Here is a 22,114-nt window from a genome sequence, read left to right on the forward strand (position 1 = left end):
CGCCGCCACGCCCACGCGCGTGCTACAGGCCGTGGAGGACTCCCCTGCCGGCGGTGGCGGCGCGGTGGTGGTGGAGGAGGCGCGACTGGTGACGGCGCTCCTGCGGGTTCTCAGCCACTTCTCGGTGCGCGTGTTGGCGCTGGCCCTGCGGCGGCTGGGGGCCCTGGGGGCGGGGGGCGAGGACCCCCTGCTGGGCGTGGTGGCGGAGTGGTTCAGCGCCGTGGTCGCCAGCGGCCTGCGCCTGGACCCTGCGGCCTGCCTGCTGCCGCCCGCCGGGACACCCCTGCTGCAGGCGCTGGCCCAGCACTTCCGCCGCCGCCATGACTCCGCGCTGCTGCAGGTGGCGGCCTTCGCGCTGCTGGGCGGCGACACGGCGAGTATTGAGGCGCGGGCCTTCGGAGAGGCCGTGGCGCGGGAGGTGGCGGCAGTGCAGGACACGGCGGTGCGGGGCGCCTGCACGCTGGTGGCCTTCACCTGCTGCCCGCGGCCTATCTTCCTGCAGAGCCTCGCCGCGCGGGCCCCGGGCCAGGCCGCTGCGGACGTGGCGGCCTGCCAGCGCGCCGCCGCCGCCGCGCACCCCAAGTACCAGGAGCTGCTGGCCGCCCTGGCCCGCCAGGCGGCGCCTCTGCTGCACGCCGGGGCCCTGCACGAGTAACGACTCTACGTGGGCGGGGTTTGTACACCCACTTCACAGGAAACTCCGCCCCCCCCCACCCCCTCCCCGTGCTGGCCTGGACACACTAACACCCACCCCGCCCACCGTTACCCGTGACGCCATCTATACACCCGGGGCCACATTCACACACTGCGTCACCACACCCACACGGGCCACCCTCATCCCTGCGTCACGCCCCCACACCGCCCCCCTCAGCCCCACACACACAGGCCGTCGCTGGTCACCGCTTCACCGCACCCCGTCCCCGCTGGGCCCCTGCTGTACACGGCGCCGCCCACCTGGTTCCCGCGCGGGCCGTAGTTACACACGTAGAGGCGACTCACGCCGAACATGAAGGGCACGAAGTACGTGGCGCCGCAGCCGACCTCCCGCGTCGACGCCCACACCACCTGCGGCAGAGGACAGTGTTAGAGCCGCTGGGACGCGCTGCAGTGAGGACCAGCTGTTAGTCAGGCGTTAGGAGCTCTTACTTAACCCACACACACCCCACACGACCTGCGGCAGAGGACAGTGTTACGGCAGGTGTTACGGCAGGTGTTACGAGCTGCAGTTAGGACCAGTTGTTACAGTCAGGTGTTAGGAGCTTTCACTTTCACTCCGCACCCTTCCTCCACCTCTCCTAACAACCCCAAACCTTACTCGCCACGATTTCTTTCGCTTCTGTCTTTACTCTCAAAGTCATAAGCCCGTATTTTTAAACCTCTCGGCTCCTCATTTCGTCTGTTTTAAAAGACTCCTAGAAGTTATAGGGATTTTCATGCACTGGTAAACTCTGGAAATGCCTTCCATCGTCTGTATTTCCTCCTGCCTATGACTTTTCCTCTTTCAAGAAGAGTGTATCAGGACACCTCTCCATCCGAAATTGACCTCTCTTGTGGCCACTCTTATCTAATTTCTGTTGTGGGAGCGGCGAGTAGCTGGCTTATATATATATATATATATATATATATATATATATATATATATATATATATATATATATATATATATATATATATATATATTATTTTTGTTGCCCTTAAGCCGGCTCTTTTGTTGTAAAAAAAAAAAAATGATCATTCTCTTGTGCCGTGAACCTTCGCAATTACTCTTGAGAACACGACTGACCTCCTCTTCGGCCTGTGAGTATAGTTGACGTGAGTGGCGGCAGCGTCTGAGGATGCCGCCCGTTATGTTAGTGCCCCCGGCCAAATATTTAGCTGGGTCCACCCTTGCATCGCCCCGTGCTCTGCGTTATCAAGATGCAGCAGAGAACACCCGTCTGAACTTTCCTGTTCGTGACACGTTCAAGACAAGATTGAGATGGCGTGTAGGCATACTTGCTTGCTTGTGTGTGTGTGTGTGTGTGTGTGTGTTTAAGCTATGTGTGTGTGTGTGTGTGTGTGTGTGTGTGTGTGTGTGTTTAAGCTATGTACGTGTGTGTGTTGATACTGTTAGTGGTGCGTCTTACGTCTCCGCTTATCACGACATTATCACCACTTCATCACTTCCTCACCTCAAGACCATCCCTTCACGACTTATATATCAAGCACCGGTAGCTCAGTTGGTAGAGCATCCGCACGCCACGCGGTTGGCCCTAGGTTCGAGTCCTGGCCGGTGTACTTTTTATATTTGGCAAAACAGAGTATCGAAAGGTTTACTGACGGAGGAGGAGGAGGAATACATAGGAAGAACAGACACCAGAAGACCTGTCGGTCTATGGCGAGGGTGTCTGTTTACTACCGCTACTACTAGTAATCTACGTGTGGTAGGACAGGATAGAATAGATGAAGGCTCCTCCCCACCCACCTCTCCCTCCGGCAACGTGCCGGCAGGAAATAAAAGAGAACACCATGTGCCTCTAAGGAAGAAAGGGACATGGAAATTTTACAGTAAAGAGAGAAATAAGAGGAAATTACTACCCCTAACTTACGCTAGTGGTGACCTAAGCTGTGGGGGAAATTATTAAGTCGTCAGGTTGGCGCCGTGCTGCAGTGTGCCTGAAACATACGAAAATGGTCAGTAAAATCTTATATCCCTGAAATACGTATCCAATGAAGACTTGAAGCTATTGATACTCTGTGCGCTAACTACTGACGGTGGGAGTCTATTCCAGTGATCGACGACTCTTATTGAAATAACTTCTGCGCGCCAATGTGTTACATCTGGTTCCCTTTAACTTCATACCGTTGCTGCGTGTTATTGTGTTGGGGTCTCTCTGAAATAGACTATCTGGGTTAATGTTTTCGAATCTATTAAGGATTTTGAACACTTCGATTAAGTCCCCTCTTACCCCTCGCTTTTTTAAGGAAAACATATTTAAACGCTGTGAACGCTCGTCATACGGCAAGTTACGGAACGTTGAAATTTTTGGGGTTGCTCGTCTCTGTTTCTTTTCTAGCAAAACTTGATCTTTGATATAATTCGGTGACCAGAACTGGACGGCGTATTCTAGGTGTGGTCTTACGAATGCTGAATATAATCTCTTCGTAAGTTCGGGTGATTTATAATCAAAGTTTCTTGATATTAATCCCAACATCATATTGGCTTTTTTACTCGCTGCAGAACATTGATCGCTCATTTTAAGAGTGTTACTGATAATGACACCAATATCTTTTTCTTGTTTTACTTCGCTGAGCTCATGTCCTTGAATATGATATTTAAAGTTAGGGTTCTTTTCACCAACGTGCATTACTTTACATTTATCTACGTTGAAACACATTTGTCACTTGTCGCTCCAGTCGGCAAGTCTTGTTAAATCTGATTGAATATCCTCGCAATTTTTACTCTTCGTTACCGTACCTCCTAATTCGGTGTCATCGGCGAATTTGGATACTTTTGACAGGATATCAGTCTCTAAATCGTTCACGTAAATAATGGATAGTGTTGGCCCCAGGACCGATCCTTGGGACACGCCACTGGTTACGGGTTGACAAACGGATGCTTCACCATTGAGAACTACACGCTGTTGTCTATCTGTGAGCCAGTCATGAATCCACGCGCGTGGTAACTGTTTGATAAAGAAATGTGACTGACCTCCTCTTCGGCCTGTGAATATAGTTGACGTGAGTGGCGGCAGCGTCTGAGAATGCCGCCCGTTATGTCAGTGCCCCCGGCCAAATATTTAGCTGGGTCCACCCTTGCATCGCCCCGTGCTCTGCGTTATCACGATAAGGCAAACATCCGTCTGAACTTTCCTGTTCGTGACACGTTCAAGACAAGACTGAGATGGTGTGTACTACTTGCTTGCTTGTGTATGTGTGTGCGTGTGTGTGTGTGTGTGTGTGTGCACCATTTACAGTATCCACACACGCACGTACATAGCTTAAACACACACACACACACACACACACACACACACACACACACACCCCTCCCACCCACACACACAATCTTTCATCCTCTCGATATGTTTTCCTATTCCTTCCTGTTGTTGTTGTTGTTGTTTCCTATCCCTTCCCTGCCTCCCATGTAAAAAAATAAATGATAATAATTAAATAATGCGTGACTTGAAAAGTACGCCCACACCTGCCCTTACCTGAGTGTAATGGCTGATTACTTCGGTGCCGGGTTCGAACGAGTCCACCCGTCCAGCAGAGAACACATCGACCTCATCATACCAAGACTCCACCGCCAGCTTCCAGTCCTGAGGGGGAGGAGGAGGAGGGAGGAGGAGGAAGGAGGAGGAAGAGGAGGAGGAGAAAAAGAAGGAGAAGAAAGGACCAGAAGATGATGATGATGAAAAAGAAGAACAAAAAGAAAAGGAAGGAAGAGGAGGAGGAAGAGAGGAGGAGGAGGAGGAGAAAAAGAAGGAGAAGAAAGGAGCAGAAGATGATGATGATGAAAAAGAAGAACAAAAAGAAAAAGAAGAAGAAGGAGGAGGAGGAGGAGGAGAAAAAAAGAGTAAAGAAAATAGAAAAACAGGAAAAAAAGAAAAGTAGGACGAGAAGAAGAAGAAGAAGAAGAAAAATTATAAGACCAGCACATACGCTATATTTCTGCTCTCTCTCTCTCTCTCTCTCTCTCTCTCTCTCTCTCTCTCTCTCACTTACCGACACTTTCTTCCCCTCCCACTTATAGTAAAGGTTCTGGCCCACTTCGTAGTCTCGGGAGCAGATTCTTCGGTCCTTGTACTGGTCGTGAATGAACTGACATCGGTCTGCCCAGTCCTGTTGAAGAAGAAGGGAGTGCCGGGTTGTAAGAGGAGGTGAGGGAAGGGAAAGACGAAACGAGGGGAGTAGGAGGAAGAGGAGGAGAAGGAAGATGATGGTGTAGAAGGCAAAGGAAGAAGAAGTGCCGTGTCATAAAAGAGAGGAGGTAATGAGGGAAGGGAAAGACGAAACGAGGGGAGTAAGAGGAAGAGGAGGAGAAGGAAGATGATGGTGTAGAAGGCAAAGGGAGAAGAAGTGCCGTGTCGTAAAAGAGAGGAGATGATGAGGGAAGGGAAAGACGAACGAGAGGAGTAGAAGGAAGAGGAATAGGAGGAGGACCAGTACAGTTTAGAGAAAGAGAGATGAGATGATAGTGTAGAAGGCAAAAGAAGAAGAAGTACCGTGCAGTAAAAGAGAAATGGTGATGATGGAAGAAAAGGAAGAACGAGAGGAGTAGGAGGAAGAGGAAGAGGAGGAAGACTAGTAGAGTTTAGAACGAAAGAGATGAGATGAAGGTGTAGGAAGCAGGAGAGAAAGAAGAAGAAAAAGAAGAAGAAGAAGAAAGAAAGAAAGAGTATTAAGAAGAGTTAGGTGTTGGAGGAAGAGGAAGAGGAAGAGGAGGAGGACCAGTACAGTTTAGGAAGAAAAAGATAAGATAATGTAGAAGGCAAAAGAGAAAGAAGAAAAAGAAGAAAAAGAAGAAAAGAAAGAGGAATAAGAAGAAAACGGTGTAGGAGGAACACACACACACACACACACACACACACACACACACACACACACACACACACACACACACACACACACACACACACACACACACACACACACACACCTTCCCTTTTCCCCCTCTCTCTCTCTCGTTCTCTTTACCTTCCCTTCCATTACCCCAAACACACACACACACACACACACACACACACACACACACACACACACACACACACACACACACACACACACACACACACACACACACACACACACCTGGGCCACCTGAGCCAGTTGGTCATTCCACGTCAGCTGGGTCATGTCAGAGGCTGGTGGTTGGCTGCCTGGATTGCCTCGCGTCTCGTTCCCCGCCGCCACCTGGAAAATGATAGGCCTATGTAATGTGTGCTCTTTATCTTTGTCTCTATCTTAGTCTGTGTGTCTATCTGTCTTCTTTTTCTTCTCCTCCTCCTCTTTCTCTTTCTTTTTCTTCTTTTTCAACTACGTCTTTTTCTTTATCTATCTTTATCTGTCTTTCTTTATCTTTTTATTTAAGTATCTATCTCTATCTTAGTCTGTCTCTCTATTTGTCTATCTTCTTTTTCTTCTCCTCCTCCTCTTTCTCTTTCTTTTTCTTCTTTTTCAACTACGTCTTTTTCTTTATCTATCTTTATCTGTCTTTCTTTATCTTTTTATTTATCTCTATCTTAGTCTGTCTATCTGTCTACTTTTACTTACTTAACTGACTTTTACTTTATTACTTTTCTTACTCTACTTTTACTTACTTAACTGACTTTTACTTTCTTATTACTTTTCTTACTCTACTTTTACTTACTTATATTTTCTCATTACTTTTCTCACTCTACTTTTACTTACCTAACTTACTTTTACTTTCTTATTACTTTTCTTACTCAACTTTTGCTTACTTAACTTACAGTATCTTACTCTACTTTTACTTACTTAACTTACTTTTACTTTCTTATCACTTTTACTTTCTTATCACTTTTCTTAGAACTACAGACAGACACTGGACAGACACATAACAGACAGACAGACAGACTCTCAGACAGGACACAGACAGACAGACACTCTCAGACAGACAGACAGAGACAAACAGACAGACGAGACGATACACGGCTTGTTTAACAGACGCGACGGAGACATGACAACTACGTGTGTTTTGTATCTTTATCTTTCTTTCTTTCTCTTCAGTTATCTGTCTTAGTATGTCTGTCTATCTTTATCTTAGTTTATCTCTATCTTAGTCTGTATATTTCTGTTAATGGCCTCACCCACTAAAATATATCAGTTATGTATTTATATTTATCTGTCTGTCTATCTATATCTTATCTATTCAGTTATCTTCTTTTGTTTAATCTATTTTTTTTTCTAATAGTAAAGGAAGCTACTCAAGAAATAACGAAAAAAGCGTTTCCTCTGATTTCCCTAAACTCACACTCACTCATACTCACCTCATATTCATCCTTTACTCACCTAACTCATCATTTTTTTCACTTCTTCATCATTAACTAGCTTATAATTCACTCTATTCTCTTATCTGTACTTTACTATACTCACACTCATTCTTACTCACCTCATACTCATTCATTACTCACCTAACTCATTTTTTTCACTTCATCATTAACTAGCTTATAATTCACTCCATTTTCTTTTCTTACTTTTTTCTAAACTCGCACTCACTCATACTCATCTTTACTCACCTAATACTCAGCTAACTCATTTATTTTTTCACCTCTTCTTCACTAACTAGCTTATAATTCAGTCCATTTTCTTTTCTTACCTTTCCTTAACTCACACTCACTCATACTCACCTCATACTCATCTTTACTCACCTAATACTCAGCTAACTCATTCATTTTTTCACCGCTTCTTCATTAACTATTTTATAATTCACTCCATTATCTTATCTCTACTTTCCTATACTCACACTCACTCTTACTCACCTCATACTCATCTTTACTCACCTAATACTCAGCTAACTCATTTATTTTTTCACCTCTTCTTCATTAACTATTTTATAATTCACTCCATTCTCTTATCTCTACTTTCCTATACTCACACTCACTCTTACTCACCTCATTCTCATTTTTACTCACCGAATACTCAGCTAACTCTTTTAATTTTTCACCTCTTCTTCCTTAACTAGTTTATAATTCACTCCATTCTCTTATCTCTACTTTCCTATACTCACACTCACTCATACTCATCTCATACTCACCTCATATTCATTCTTTACTCACCTAACTCATTATTTTCTTCACCTCTTCTTCATTTACTAGCTTATAATTTACTCCACTCTCTTATCTCTACTTTTCTATACTCACACTCACTTTTACTCATCTATTACTCATCTATTACTCAGCTAACTCATTATTATCACCTCTTCTTCATTAACTAGTTTATAATTCACTCCATTCTCTTATCCCTACTTTCTTATACTCACACTCACTCTTACTCACCTCATACTCATCCATTATTCAGCTAACTCATTTATTTTTTTCACTTTTTCCTCACTAACTTACTTATCATAATTGTCTCCCTTATAATCACTCCATTTTCTTTTTCTCACCTTTCTGAAACCCACACTCTTTTATACTCATCCTTATTCACCTAATACTCAACTAACTCATTTATTTTTTCGCCTTTTCTTCGTTTACTTACTCCTTATCATAATTATCTAGCTTATAATCAATCCATTTCCTTATCTCTACTTTCCTAAACTCACACTCACTCATACTCATCCTTACTCACCTAATACTCACTTCACTCATGTATTTTTTTCACCTCTTCATTAATTTACTCCTTATAATTGTCTGCCTTACACACGATCCGTTTTCTCTACTATCCTATACTCACACTCACTTATACTCACCTCATACTCATCCTTACTCACCATGTACTCAACATATACTCACCTTTCTCACCTGTTCTTCCACCTAACAGTTAACACACTACACATACCCACCTCTCATAACCCACACTCACCTCATACCCACCTCTTACTCATCTTATACTCATCCTTACTCACCATACACTCAACATAACCTCACCTTTCTAATCTGTCCCTTCAAAATTAATAACAGATAACACGCCACACTTACCCACCCCTCTTAACCCACACTCACTCATACCCACCCCTTACTCACCTTATACTCATCCCTCACTCACGCACTCACTCACCCATGCTCGCAGGCGGTTGTGTGCGTCCAGGATGATTTTTTTCTCTGTTGCGTTCACTCCACTTGTATGAACATCGCACTTCGTTGGTTCATACAGCGTTCTCACGATCTCACAAGCTTCCGTAGTAGTAGAAGGAGTAGTAGTAGTAGTAGTAGTAGTAGTGGTGGGAGTTGTTGCAGTAGTAGTGGTGGTGGGAGTCGTAGTAGTAGAAGTAGTAGTGGTAGCAGAAGTTGCAGTGGTAGGAATAGTGGTTGACACGGTGAAAAACTGGTTGAGAATAGCGGAAAACGAGCCCAGGGTTGTGGTAGGTTGTGGTGAGTGGCTGCGTGGTTGACTGGGGGTGGTGGTAGCGATTGTGGTAGTGGTGGTTGAGAGAAAGTAATGCTGGTCAAGGATCCCCCATTCTGAACCATACGGAGTGGTGGTGGTTGTCTGGTAGTATGGGGTCGTAGTGGTAGGGGTAGTAGTAGTGGTAGTAGTAGGTGTGGTTGTGGTGGTGGGTGTCGTGGTGGTAGTAGAAGTAGTAGTAGTAGGTGTGGTTGTGGTATGGGTAGTAGTATTAGTAGTAGTATTGGTAGTCGTTGGGGTGGTGGTAGTAGTAGTAGTAGTAGTAGGCGTAGTAGTAGTAGTAGTAGTAGGCTTAGTAGTAGTAGTAGTTGGAGTAGTAGTAGTGGTAGAAGTAGTAGTTGGGGTAGTAGTAGAAGTAGTAGTAGTAGTCGGAGTTGTAGTAGTGGTAGTAGTATTAGGTGTTGTGGTAGTAGTCGTAGTAGTAGGCGTAGTAGTAGTGGTAGTAGGAGTAGTAGTAGTAGTAGGAGTATTAGTAGTAGGAGTAGTAGTAGGAGTAGTAGTAGTAGTAGTAGTAGTAGTGGTAGCAAGATTGAAACGTGGAGGGGGGATGTCCTGTGTATTAGTAGTAGTAGTAGTAGTAGCAGCAGCAGTAGTAGGAGTAGTAGTAGTAGTAGCAGCAGTAGTAGCAATAGGCCTAGTGAAAACACGTCTTCGTGGCGAAAAAGGCATTAAGGATGAGAAGATATTCCTACGAGTCCTCGAGTAGGACCTTCGAGGGGAGTAGGACATCCTGGTGAACATTCCCTTAGAAGGACTCGACTTGGGCATTGACATCCTAGCCGCGTACCTCCTCCTGTAGGATGGGGTGTATCTGCGGGTGTAGGAGGAGTACCTGGCAGCTCGAGGCATCCCCTTCCTGTAGGACATTGAGGGGTAGGATCTTCTGTAGGATGAGGAGGAGGATGTGCTGCGTGCCTCTCTTGGAAAACGAAGACGAAAGGAAGAGGAGGAAGAGAAGGAGGAGGAAGACGAGGAGGAAGAAAAGGAAGGGGAGGAGGAGGAGGATGGTAAGGATGAGGGTAAGGAAGACAATGAGGAAGAGAAGGAAGAAGAGGAGGAGGAGGAGGAAGAAGAAGAGGAGGAAGAAGGACAAATGAGAGAGGTTCCTATATCCTTTTTCAGAACTCCGTCACCACCACCACCGCCGCCGCAGGTCAAATCCAAGCGACGTGATTGGTCCAGAGCCTTCACACGTGACCTCCATTTAACCACGTGACCTGACCTGACCTCGGCCCGCCCCGCTGACACTGCGAAAAGGGTCAAAGGTCAGCCTGATGCAACGGGGGTTCAATCAGAGAGAGAGAGAGAGAGAGAGAGATACTTACCCATCAGCAGCAGGAGAGAGAGCAGCGACAGTCCTACACCTTCCATTGCAACCTGCTGACTGACCTGCTGACCTGTGCGCTCTCTCTCTCTCTCTCTCTCTCTCTCTCTCTCTCTCTCTCTCTCTCTCTCTCTCTCTCTCTCTCTCTGTGTGTGTGTGTGTGTGTGTGTGTGTGTGTGTGTTTTGCTGACATTGATGGACATGTTTGCTGCTAACGTTGTTGTTGTTGACACGGATGTCGCTGCGCACGCTGACGTCAGTGGTTTATCAGACGCGCTGGCCGGTGATTGCAAACATGTGCTGTCTAGTGTAAGTGTAGACAAGACGCAGGGCAGGAGAGTGAAGGCCTCGGTAAATGGGAGAGAATTTTGCAGGACAAAGATGATACTAGAGTATGGCGAGCCGTAGACAAGAGGGGCAATGTTGATTTGTCAGCACATACTGATGATAGAGGACCTAGTGATGAAGGTTTTAAAGTACAACTTGAGAGAATACTCAACCCTCCACGACTCCCTCACGATGGTGACGTTAATACAGATGTAAACATTCCTCTTTCGGATGACCCCATTTCTCCAACCGAGGTTTGTGATAAGATTAGGAGCCTGCGGCCAGACAACGCCAGCGGCCCGGATGGACTTTCCCCTGGTATTTAATAATAATAATAATAATAATAATAATAATAATAATAATAATAATAATAAATGGTTTATTTACTTGCAGGCCGCCATACGGCTGAAAATACACAAAATACAATACGAGTTTCATGTGATGAGTAATGGGGGAAGTGGGGAAGGGTGATGTGTGTGTGTGTGTGTGTGTGTGTGTGTGTGTGTGTGTGTTACCTGCACATTTGATGCTGACTTAAGTGGCCTGTACCCCGCCCTGGACTAGCCCCAAAATGTTCACTACTTTCAAGAAGGGAGACAGGAATAATCCAGATGATTATCGGGGTATTAGTGTCACGAACTCTATTGCAAAGCCGTACGACACGGTTATTTGTGAACGCCTGTACATAAGAACATAAGAACGCAGGAGTCTGCAAGAGGTCGGTAGGCCTGTACGAGGCAGCTCCTTTGACCCTAAGCTCCCGCGTATCTAACCCCACCTAATATCGCTGTCCATGAATTTATCTAGTCTATTTTTGAATGTGACAATTGTATTGGCACTCACCACATGACTGCTAAGCCTATTCCACTCATCCACCACCCTGTTAGTAAACCAATTTTTGCCTATGTCCCTGTTGAATCTGAATTTATCCAGTTAAAACCGTTACTTCGTGTCCTACCTGGTTCTCTTACCAACAAAACCTTATGAATGTCTCCCTTATTAAAGCCCTTCATCCATTTATAAACCTCGATCATGTCTCCACGCACCCTTCGCCTTTCTAGAGAATGCAAGTTTAACTGTTTGAGTCTTTCCTCGTATGGCAAGTTTCTCAACCCCTGAATCATCTTAGTCATCCTCCTCTGCACCGATTCTAACATTTTGATATCCATTCTATAGTAGGGTGACCAGAACTGAACCGCATAGTCAAGATGAGGTCTAACTAGTGCTAAATATAGTTTGAGGAAGACTTCGGGGCTTCTGTTGCTTACGCTCCTTGAAATAAATCCCAGTACCCTATTAGCTCGATTTCTAGCTTGAATGCATTGTGCCCTGTACCGGTTCAGGCCGTGCCGGAGCAGGCTGGGGCGCAACAGAAGCGGGGGTGTCTTGAGCACATTGCCACATTGCGCCTCGTTACTGACTCGGCAAGGAGGATAAAAAAAGTATTATTTGTAGTATTTATCGACCTTTCTAAAAGCGTATGACGTAATGCCAAGGCACACACTGCTCAGGACACTCCAACGCTTGGGGTGCGGAGTGGTCATGTTGGCGGCGATCATTGCCATGTACCGCGTGACGGAGTGTTGTGGGTGTGCTGCTGTTACCTCCACGGTGGGGGTCAGGCCTGTCTACATCATGGCTCCTCTTTGCAATTTACGTTCATGAGTTGAAAAAAATTATGAAAACTCGGTGCGAACGTGAAACTTTCATCGACTGGCTACATATTTTGTTATTTATGGATGACGCGGTGCTACTCTCCACATCAAGGCCAAACATTCAACGGAAGTTAAGTATATTACAAGAATTTTGTGATGAGTATGGTACGAGAATTAATGCAGAAAAGACAAAGTTCTTCGTGATCAGCGGCGGACCAGGCGACGCCGAGCCGCTGCGTGTGAACGGGCAACACTGCACCAGCAGAATCCGGCCTGAGCGGGGCTCGAACCGCCGCCTGTTTGGCCGTTAAGCCTTGCAGCGCAGCGCTCTACAGACTGAGCCACCGGGGCGTTGTGTGTGTGTGTGTGTGTGTGTGTGTCAAATATTGCACCGTCTTCTCTCTTATCTGATAACTGTTAGTGATAATGTAGCCTTGTATATCAAAGCGTGTGTTTGAATGTGGATGTGTGAGTGAGTGTGTGTGGATGGCTGGGTGTGTCAGCATGGGTGTGTGTGTACCGCTGTGCTGAGAGCCGCCCCATGTTCGTAAGGTAATGTGTGTGTGTGTGTGTGTGTGTGTGTGTGTGTGTGTGTGTGTGTGTGGGTGTGTGTGTAGCGCTGTGCTGAGAGCCGCCCCATATTCGTAAGGTAATGTGTGTGTGTGTGTGTGTGTGTGTGTGTGTGTGTGTGTGTGTGTGTGTGTGTGTGTGTGTGTGTACCGCTGTGCTGAGAGCCGCCCCATATTCGTAAGGTAATGTGTGTGTGTGTGTGTGTGTGTGTGTGTGTGTGTGTGTGTGTGTGTGTGTGTGTGTGTGTGTGTGTTTGACGCTGTGCTGAGAGCCGCCACATATTCTTAGTTAATTTGTGTGTGTGTGTGTGTGTGTGTGTGTGTGTGTGTGTGTGTGTGTGTGTGTGTTTGCCGCTGTGCTGAGAGCCGCCCCATATTCGTAGGTAATGTGTGGGTGTGGGTGTGGGTGTGGGTGTGGGTGTGGGTGTGGGTGTGGGCTTTCCCTTCCCTTCCCTTCCCTTGCCCTTCACTTCCTCCCTCCTTTCCCTTATCTCCCTCCCTTCTTGGCCCCATGCTCTTCTTAATTTATGTTAATGATATCGATGATGACTTGCAAAGTATCAAAATTTGCTGATGACACGAAAATTGCTAGTAAAGTAACTGCGACACTCGACGAAGAAGCTTTACAATCAGATATAGATCGACTTGCACGTTGGGCCAATTAATGTCAAATGAAATTTAACGTTGACAAATGTAAAGTGTTTCACATCGGAAAAAATAACAATCGCGTTCGGTACGTAATGAATGGCCAACAACTTTATGCAGTAAGTAAAGAAAAGGATCTTGGAATCACTATATCAAGCGATTTAAAGCCCGGTCAGCATTGTTCAGAGGTAGTTAAAACTGCAAACAAATTGGTTGGCTTCATCGGACGAGTCTTTAATAATAAATCGGAAAAAGTATTATTAAAACTGTATAATTCGTTGGTTCGACCCCGTCTAGAGTACTGTGTACAGTTTTGGTCTCCCTACTACAGAAAAGACATAGAAAAGTTGGAACGGGTTCAACGAAGAGTAACAAAGATGATTCCTAGGTTGAGAAATTTGTCATATGAACAAAGGCTTAAAGGAGTAAATTTATTCAGCCTATCAAAACGAAGAATGCGAGGCGATCTAATAGAAGTGTTTAAAATGTTTAAAGGATTCAGTGATATTAATGCGGAAGATTACTTTACAATTGATCGATCAAATAGAACAAGAAGAAATCACAATTTGAAGATAAGTAGTAAAAGATTCTCGTCGCACGAAGCTAGACACTTCTTCTTCAATCGAGTTGTTAATGTTTGGAACTTTCTACCCTGTGATGTCGTTGATAGTACAACAGTTACGGCCTTCAAGAATAGATTAGACAAGTGTTTTGAATCCAACCAGCAACTAAGATATTACTCATTGTCGTAATAACGTTAAGTTCTTTCGAATACTGGTGTCCTTGTCCGCTTTTATCGCCCGGTTAGTGGTAGCAGTAATGGCAGTTCTTCTTTCCTACATAATTTCCATGCAGTTTTTCCATGCTGCATGGTTCTTTTTCCTTTCCTGCCAGCTTTGGGTGGAGGGATGGGGGGTGGGGAGCCTTCGCCTTTGCTGTCCTTCATCTTCCACCTTTGATTAGATAGTTAGTGTAGCTTGTCACAAACAGCCTCGTAAGGACCAGCAGGTCTGCTGTTGTTTGTTCTTCCTTTGTGTTCCCTTTGTGTTCTTTCAATTACCTTCCTTCCCTTCCCTTCCCTTCCCTTCCATTCCATTCCCCTTCAATTCCTCCTTTCCCTTACCTTCCTCCCTTCTTTCCCTTACCTTCCTTCCCTTCCCTTCCTTTCCCTTCCCTTCCTTTCCCTTCCCTTCCCTTCCCTTCCCCTTCTCTTCCTCCCTCCTTTCCCTTACCTTCCTCCCTTCTTTCAATTACCTTCCTCCCTTCTTTCAATTACCTTCCTCCCCTTCCCTTCCTTTCCCTTCCCTACCTTCCCTTCCCCTTCTCTTCCTCCCTCCTTTCCCTTACCTTCTTCTCTTCTTTCCCTTACCTTCCTCCCCTTCTCTTCCCTTACCTTCCTTTCCCTTCCCTTTCTCTTCCTCCCTTCTTTCAATTACCTTCCTCCCCTTCCCTTCCCTTACCTTCCTTTCCCTTCCCTTTCTCTTCCTCCCTTCTTTCAATTACCTTCCTCCCCTGTCCACCTTTTCTTCCGTTCCCTTCCCTTCCCTTCCCTTTCTCTTCCTCCCTCCTTTCCCTTACCTTCCTCCCCTGTCCATCTTTCACCCTTCTCCTTTTCTTCCCCTTCCGTTCCCTTCCGCTCCCTTCCCCTTCACTTCCTCCCTCCTTTCTCTTACCTTCCTCCCTTGTCCACCTTTTCTTCCCCTTCCCTTCCCTTCCCTTCCCTTCCTCCGTCCATCTTTTCTCTCCTCGCACGGCGGGGCACATGACTGATATAAATTGGGACTCTTCCGTCACATAATTTCGATTCCCGGGCGGGGTGGAAAAATTTGGGCGGCTTTTCCGATACCCTACGCCCCTGTCCACCCAGCAGTGAATGGGCACCAGGTATTAATCGGGGGTTGTGTCCCGTCTCCTGGGGTCTGTTGCCTTCTCCTATAATTCCTTCCCCTCCTGTCTCTCTCCGGCATATGACCACTGATGTTGCGCCGACTAAACGAAACTTTCCAATTTTTTTCAGACACATAATTCTAAATCATATAGTCTGCAGATTTTTTTTTTTTTTTTTTTTTACAGCAAGGGCTACAAAACAAATATAGCAACAACAACAAAACAAAAAAACAGAGTAATAGGCTATCCTTTTACTATTCTTTCCTCCTCCTCCTCCTCCTCCTCCTCCTCCTCTTTCTCTTCCTCCTCTTTCTTTCCTCTTTTTTTCTCCTCTTCCATCGCCTCATAAAACCAACCTTCTTTTTCTCATCTATTTCCTCAACCTCATCCTCTTTTTCCCCTTCCCTCCTCTCCTCCTCCTCCTCCTCCTCCTCCTCCTCCTCTTTCTTTCCTCATTTTTCTCCTCTTGCATTGCCTCATAAAAAACAATCCTCCATTTCCTCATCTATTTCCTCTTCCTCTTTTCCCCCTTCCCTCTCCTCCTCCTTCTCCTCTTCCTCCTCCTCCTCCTCTTTCTTTCCTCTTTTTTCTCCTCTTGCATTGCCTCATAAAAAACAATCCTCCATTTCCTCATATATTTCCTCTTCCTCTGTTTTCCCTTCCCTCTCCTCCTCCTCCTCCTCCCCTTCCTCCTCCTCCTCCTCTTTCTTTCCTCATTTTTCTCCTCTTGCATTGCCTCATAAAAAAACAATCCTCCATTTCCTCATATATTTCCTCTTCCTCTGTTTTCCCTTCCCTCTCCTCCTCCTCCTCCTCTTCCTCCTCCTCTATGTCAGTGTACCGTCTGCCGTGTGGAAAATCTTGCATCACAACCACAACGAAAGAGTCTGATACTTCACCAACAACCACGGGGATCATTTTCGTGGCTATAGAGTTTCCCTGATGTGTTGGCGTCTAGATTTTCCTTTTTTTTTTCAACTAAGGAGACAGCTCAAGGTCACAAAAAAAGGAAACAATAATAAATAAATAAAAAAGCCCGCTACTCGCTGCTCCTGAGATCATCCAAAATAGACTTCTTCGCCTAAATATAATGCAGCCCTTTCAGCACCTTTGAGCAGCCTCGTCTCCTGGGAAAAATTAAATCCACAAAAACAATACACGAGAAATATGTATCAGGCTTTAGTACATTTTTTTCCGCGTGTGTGTGTGTGTGTGTGTGTTTGGGTTTGTGGAATGCAGAAAGGCAGAGGAAGTGCAAAGTCAACACACACACACACACACACACACACACACACACACACACACACACACACACACCTTACCCTTTTCCTTAACTTCCTTAATTCCTCCTCCCTTCCCTTTCTTTGCTTTCCTTCCCTTTCCTTCCATTCCCTGCCCTTCCCTTTTCTTCCTTTCCCTTCCCTTTCCTTTCCTTTGTTTCCCTTCCCTTCCCTTCCCTTCCCTTCCCTTTTCTTCCTTTCCCTTCCCTTTCCTTTCCTTTGTTTCCCTTCCCTTCCCGTTCCTTTCTTTTCCCTTCCCTATTCTTCCTTTTCCCTTCCCTATTCTTCCTTTTCCCTTCCCTATTCTTCCTTTTCCCTTCCCTATTCTTCCTTTTCCCTTCCCTATTCTTCCTTTTCCCTTCCCTTTCCTTCCTTTTCCCTTCCCTATTCTTTCCTTTCCCTTCCCTTCCCGTCCCTTCCCTTCCCTTCCCTTTCCTTCCCTACCCTTTTCTTCCTTTCTCTTCCCTTCCCTTTCCTTCCTCTCCCTTTCCTTCCTCTCCCTTCCCTTCCCTTTCCTTCCCTTCCCTCCCCTTCTCTTCCATTCCATTCCATTCCCTTCCCTTCCCTTTGCTTTCATTCCTTTCCCTTCCCTTCCCTTTCCTTCCCTCCTCTTTCTTTCCTTTCCTTTCCTTCCTTTCCCTTCCCTTCCCTTTTCTTAATTTCCCTTCCTTCCCTTCCTCCTCTCCCCATCCCTTTCTCTGTCCACCTTTTCTCTCCCTCCCTCGTTTCCCTTCCCTTCCCTTCCTTTCCTCACCTTTCCGCCTTTCCTCTCCCCCCCTACCCCCTTCCCTCTCCCCCCTTTTCACCTGTCCTTCTTTCCTCAGGTATGGAGAGCGAGAAGGAGTTACCTGCGGCCCGGCGGAAGCGTCTACTGCGGCAGGTGAGTAATTTAGAGGAAAAGGAGGAGTAGGGAAGAAAAGTAAATAGATGAGAAGGAAAAAGAGTAGGAAGAGAAACAGGAAGATGTGATGGAGGAGGAGGAAGAGGGAAGAAGAGAATAAAGATGGAAAGAAGATGGAAAACGAGAAGGAAGAGGAAGAAGAATGTAAGAAGGAGGAGGAAGAGCAGAAAAAAAAGATAGATTAGAAAGAAGAAGAAGAGGAAAGTGTTAACCAAAAGATATGAGAGAAAAACAGGAAGATAAGCAAGAGGAGGAGGAGGAGGAGGAGGAGGAGGAGGAGGAAATGACATTATGTACTTTGTTATCAGATTAATAAAAACCTTATCATAAAAGGTTAAGATTGAGAGAAGTAGTAAAAGTCGTACCAGTAGAAGTAGTAGTAGTAGTAGTAGTAGTAGTAGTAGTAGTAGTAGTAGTAGTAGTAGTAGTAGTAGTAGTAGTAGTAGTAGTAGTAGTAGTAGTAGTAGTATTGGTAGTGATAGTTAACTTCCTTTATTTTCCTACAATACGAGTCTTTATTTTATTTTTATTTTATTTATGTATTTATTTATTTTTTACTTTTTTTTTGCTCATTGTATACGTATTTAAATCCTCCTCCTCCTCCTCATCATCATCATCAAGTCATTCCATTTCTGTGTGTGTGTGTGTGTGTGTGTGTATGTATGTGTGTGTGTGTGTGTGTGTGTGTGTGTGTGTGTGTGTGTGTGTGTGTGTGTGTGTGTGTGTTCTTTGTCTTCCTGTTTTCGTTTTGTGTGAGTCTTTGTTCTTTCATGTCCTTGTTCTTTGTGTGTGTGTGTGTGTGTGTGTGTGTGTGTGTGTGTGTGTGTGTGTGTGTGTTTGGATATGGGTTCGATGGGCACTCTTGACCTTTCCAAACTTCTCCCTTCATTTCCAGTTCAGTAAGGTCCCTTCATTTCCAGTTCAGTAAGGTCGCTCTATTTCCAGCTCAGTAAGGTCGCTCTATTTCCAGTTCAGTAAGGTCCCTTCATTTCCAGCTCAGTAAGGTCCCTTCATTTCCAGTTCAGTAAGGTCCCTCTATTTCCAGTTCAGTAAGGTCCCTTCATTTCCAGTTCAGTAAGGTCCCTCTATTTCCAGCTCAGTAAGGTCCCTTCATTTCCAGTTCAGTAAGGTCCCTTCATTTCCAGCTCAGTAAGGTCCCTTCATTTCCAGTTCAGTAAGGTCCTTCATTTCCAGTTCAGTAAGGTCCCTTCATTTCCAGTTCAGTAAGGTCCCTTCATTTCCAGCTCAGTAAGGTCCCTTCATTTCCAGTTCAGTAAGGTCCCTTCATTTCCAGTTCAGTAAGGTCCCTTCATTTCCAGTTCAGTAAGGTCCCTTCATTTCCAGTTCAGTAAGGTCCCTTCATTTCCAGTTCAGTAAGGTCCCTTCATTTCCAGTTCAGTAAGGTCCCTTCATTTCCAGTTCAGTAAGGTCCCTTCATTTCCAGTTCAGTAAGGTCCCTTCATTTCCAGCTCAGTAAGGTCCCTTCATTTCCAGTTCAGTAAGGTCCCTCTATTTCCAGCTCAGTAAGGTCCCTTCATTTCCAGTTCAGTAAGGTCCCTCTATTTCCAGCTCAGTAAGGTCCCTTCATTTCCAGTTCAGTAAGGTCCCTCTATTTCCAGCTCAGTAAGGTCCCTTCATTTCCAGTTCAGTAAGGTCCCTCTATTTCCAGCTCAGTAAGGTCCCTCTATTTCCAGCTCAGTAAGGTCCCTTCATTTCCAGTTCAGTAAGGTCGCTCTATTTCCAGTTCAGTAAGGTCCCTCTATTTCCAGTTCAGTAAGGTCCCTTCATTTCCAGTTCAGTAAGGTCCCTTCATTTCCAGTTCAGTAAGGTCCCTTCATTTCCAGCTCAGTAAGGTCCCTTCATTTCCAGTTCAGTAAGGTCCCTTCATTTCCAGTTCAGTAAGGTCCCTTCATTTCCAGTTCAGTAAGGTCCCTCTATTTCCAGCTCAGTAAGGCCCCTTCATTTCCAGTTCAGTAAGGTCCCTTCATTTCCAGTTCAGTAAGGTCCCTTCATTTCCAGTTCAGTAAGGTCCCTTCATTTCCAGTTCAGTAAGGTCCCTTCATTTCCAGTTCAGTAAGGTCCCTTCATTTCCAGTTCAGTAAGGTCCCTTCATTTCCAGTTCAGTAAGGTCCCTTCATTTCCAGTTCAGTAAGGTCCCTTTATTTCCAGTTCAGTAAGGTCGCTTCATTTCCAGTTCAGTAAGGTCCCTTCATTTCCAGTTCAGTAAGGTCGCTTCATTTCCAGTTCAGTAAGGTCGCTTCATTTCCAGTTCAGTAAGGTCCCTTCATTTCCAGCTCAGTAAGGTCCCTTCATTTCCAGTTCAGTAAGGTCGCTTCATTTCCAGTTCAGTAAGGTCGCTTCATTTCCAGTTCAGTAAGGTCCCTTCATTTCCAGTTCAGTAAGGTCCCTTCATTTCCAGTTCAGTAAGGTCCCTTCATTTCCAGTTCAGTAAGGTCCCTCTATTTCCAGTTCAGTAAGGTCGCTCTATTTCCAGTTCAGTAAGGTCCCTCTATTTCCAGTTCAGTAAGGTCCCTTCATTTCCAGTTCAGTAAGGTCCCTTCATTTCCAGTTCAGTAAGGTCCCTCTATCTCCAGTTCAGTAAGGTCGCTCTATTTCCAGTTCAGTAAGGTCGCTCTATTTCCAGTTCAGTAAGGTCGCTCTATTTCCAGTTCAGTAAGGTCGCTCTATTTCCAGTTCAGTAAGGTCCCTCTATTTCCAGTTCAGTAAGGTCGCTCTATTTCCAGTTCAGTAAGGTCCCTCTATTTCCAGTTCAGTAAGGTCCCTCTATTTCCAGTTCAGTAAGGTCCCTTCATTTCCAGTTCAGTAAGGTCCCTTCATTTCCAGCTCAGTAAGGTCCCTTCATATCCAGCTCAGTAAGGTCCCTTCATTTCCAGCTCAGTAAGGTCCCTCTATTTCCAGCTCAGTAAGGTCGCTCTATTTCCAGCTCAGTAAGGTCGCTCTATTTCCAGCTCAGTAAGGTCGCTCTATTTCCAGTTCAGTAAGGTCGCTCTATTTCCAGCTCAGTAAGGTCGCTCTATTTCCAGCTCAGTAAGGTCGCTCTATTTCCAGCTCAGTAAGGTCGCTCTATTTCCAGTTCAGTAAGGTCGCTCTATTTCCAGCTCAGTAAGGTCGCTCTATTTCCAGCTCAGTAAGGTCCCTCTATTTCCAGCTCAGTAAGGTCCCTCTATTTCCAGCTCAGTAAGGTCGCTCTATTTCCAGCTCAGTAAGGTCCCTCTATTTCCAGCTCAGTAAGGTCCCTCTATTTCCAGCTCAGTAAGGTCCCTCTATTTCCAGCTCAGTAAGGTCCCTCTATTTCCAGCTCAGTAAGGTCCCTCTATTTCCAGCTCAGTAAGGTCCCTCTATTTCCAGCTCAGTAAGGTCCCTCTATTTCCAGCTCAGTAAGGTCGCTCTATTTCCAGTTCAGTAAGGTCGCCCGGGCAAGCTTGGGCACTGGTCTGATGGGCACACTCTTCACCTTCCCATCCGTGCTAGCGAGCGACCTGCAGCGGAACCCAACCTCGCTCTACGGGACGCCCCTCTCAATGGATGGGTTGCAGGATCTTGTGGGTAAGTTATGGGTATGGGGGTGAAGGGAGCGTGTGTATGGGTAAGGGTGGAGGAGGAGGAGAAACACAAAGGAACACAAAGGAAGAACAAACAACAGCAGATCCGATGGTCCTTACGAGGCTGTTTGTGACAAGCTACACTAACTATCTAATCAAAGGTGGAAGATGAAGGACAGCAAAGGCGAAGGAGGAGGAGGAGGAGGAGGAGGAGGAGGAGGGCAGAAAAGTAAATATATGGGAAGGAAAGGGAAAAGAATTAGGAAGAGAAAGAGGAGGAGGAAGAGGAGAGAAGGGAAAAGAAGTAGGAAGAGAAAGAAGAGGATGAAATGGAGGAGGAGGAAGAGGAAGAAGGGAAAAGGAGTAGGAAGAGAAAGTGGGATGTCCTCCTCCTCCTCCTCCTACTACTACTACTACTACTACTACTACTACTACTTCTTCGACCCCTACAGGCAGTCTCTTGATGCTAAGTTCGCTGCCCGGGGCTTGGCTGACGGCGGTGGTGGCGATGCGGCTCGGGCGGCGGAGATCCATGATGCTGTGTGGGGTGGTGGCCGTCTTGGGATGGCTTGGCGTGGCTCTTGTACCCTATCCGGCGGGCATACTGACGGCGAGGTGAGGGGGAAGGAGAAGGAGGAGGAGGAGGGGAATGGGAAAGGAGTGTGAAAGATATAGGAGGAGAAGGGGAAACAAAAGGATGAGGGAGGAGGAGGAAGAGAAGGAAGGAGAAGGAGGAAAAGAAGGAAGGAGGAAGAAGAGGAGGAGGAGGAGGGGAATGGGAAAGGAGTGTGAAAGAGATAAAAGAGGAAGAAGGGGAAGGAAAAGGATGAGGAAATAGGAGGAGGAGGAGGAGGGGAATGGGGGAGAAGTGTGAAAGAGAAGGAAGGGGGAGAAGAA

At 45.8% G+C, this 22,114-nt stretch overlaps 3 protein-coding genes and 1 non-coding gene across 4 annotated transcripts in view; 3 read left to right on the forward strand and 1 right to left on the reverse strand.

Moving 5' to 3' along the window:
* Nucleotides 1–1,346, forward strand: part of LOC126982318 (uncharacterized) — a 2,495-nt gene extending 1,149 nt beyond the window's left edge. The window contains exons 1-2 of the mRNA XM_050834318.1: nucleotides 1–1,080; nucleotides 1,199–1,346. The exon at nucleotides 1–1,080 is cut by the window's left edge and continues 1,149 nt beyond it. Coding sequence (XP_050690275.1) covers nucleotides 1–655 — 655 coding nt within the window. The 3' untranslated portion in view covers nucleotides 656–1,080; nucleotides 1,199–1,346. The remainder of the gene's footprint in view (nucleotides 1,081–1,198) is intronic.
* The window catches only part of LOC126982032 (facilitated trehalose transporter Tret1-like), a gene marked incomplete at its 3' end in the record, with an annotated part of 31,601 nt that overhangs the window by 3,274 nt on the left and 6,213 nt on the right, over nucleotides 1–22,114 (forward strand). Inside the window, exons 2-5 of the mRNA XM_050833751.1 lie at nucleotides 10,189–10,331; nucleotides 17,578–17,633; nucleotides 21,074–21,221; nucleotides 21,670–21,832. Coding sequence (XP_050689708.1) covers nucleotides 17,580–17,633; nucleotides 21,074–21,221; nucleotides 21,670–21,832 — 365 coding nt within the window. The remainder of the gene's footprint in view (nucleotides 1–10,188; nucleotides 10,332–17,577; nucleotides 17,634–21,073; nucleotides 21,222–21,669; nucleotides 21,833–22,114) is intronic.
* LOC126982317 (mucin-2-like) lies at nucleotides 868–10,179 on the reverse strand. Its single transcript, XM_050834317.1, has 5 exons — nucleotides 8,719–10,179; nucleotides 5,794–5,895; nucleotides 4,708–4,824; nucleotides 4,194–4,301; nucleotides 868–1,065 (listed from the first exon to the last, which is right to left on the reverse strand). The coding sequence occupies exons 1-5, from the start codon at nucleotides 9,931–9,933 to the stop codon at nucleotides 868–870; spliced, it is 1,740 nt and encodes a 579-aa protein (XP_050690274.1). The 5' UTR covers nucleotides 9,934–10,179.
* On the forward strand, nucleotides 2,205–2,277 carry Trnag-gcc (transfer RNA glycine (anticodon GCC)). The gene has a single exon. It is a non-coding gene; the product is annotated as a tRNA-Gly (tRNA).

The sequence above is a fragment of the Eriocheir sinensis genome, chromosome 50, assembly GCF_024679095.1.
Source record: "Eriocheir sinensis breed Jianghai 21 chromosome 50, ASM2467909v1, whole genome shotgun sequence".
Taxonomy (NCBI): Eukaryota; Metazoa; Arthropoda; class Malacostraca; order Decapoda; family Varunidae; genus Eriocheir; species Eriocheir sinensis.

Bases quoted from the DNA above. Each gene is read 5' to 3' on its own strand.
- LOC126982317 (XM_050834317.1), bottom strand. From the start codon at position 9,933: ATGTCCTACAGGAAGGGGATGCCTCGAGCTGCCAGGTACTCCTCCTAC. The intron at 4,302-4,707 runs GTAAGTGAGAGA...CCTCCCCCTCAG, and splicing joins GGGAGGGGAAGAAAGTGTCG to GACTGGAAGCTGGCGGTGGA. The intron at 1,066-4,193 runs GTAAGGGCAGGT...CCTCTGCCGCAG, and splicing joins TAATCAGCCATTACACTCAG to GTGGTGTGGGCGTCGACGCG.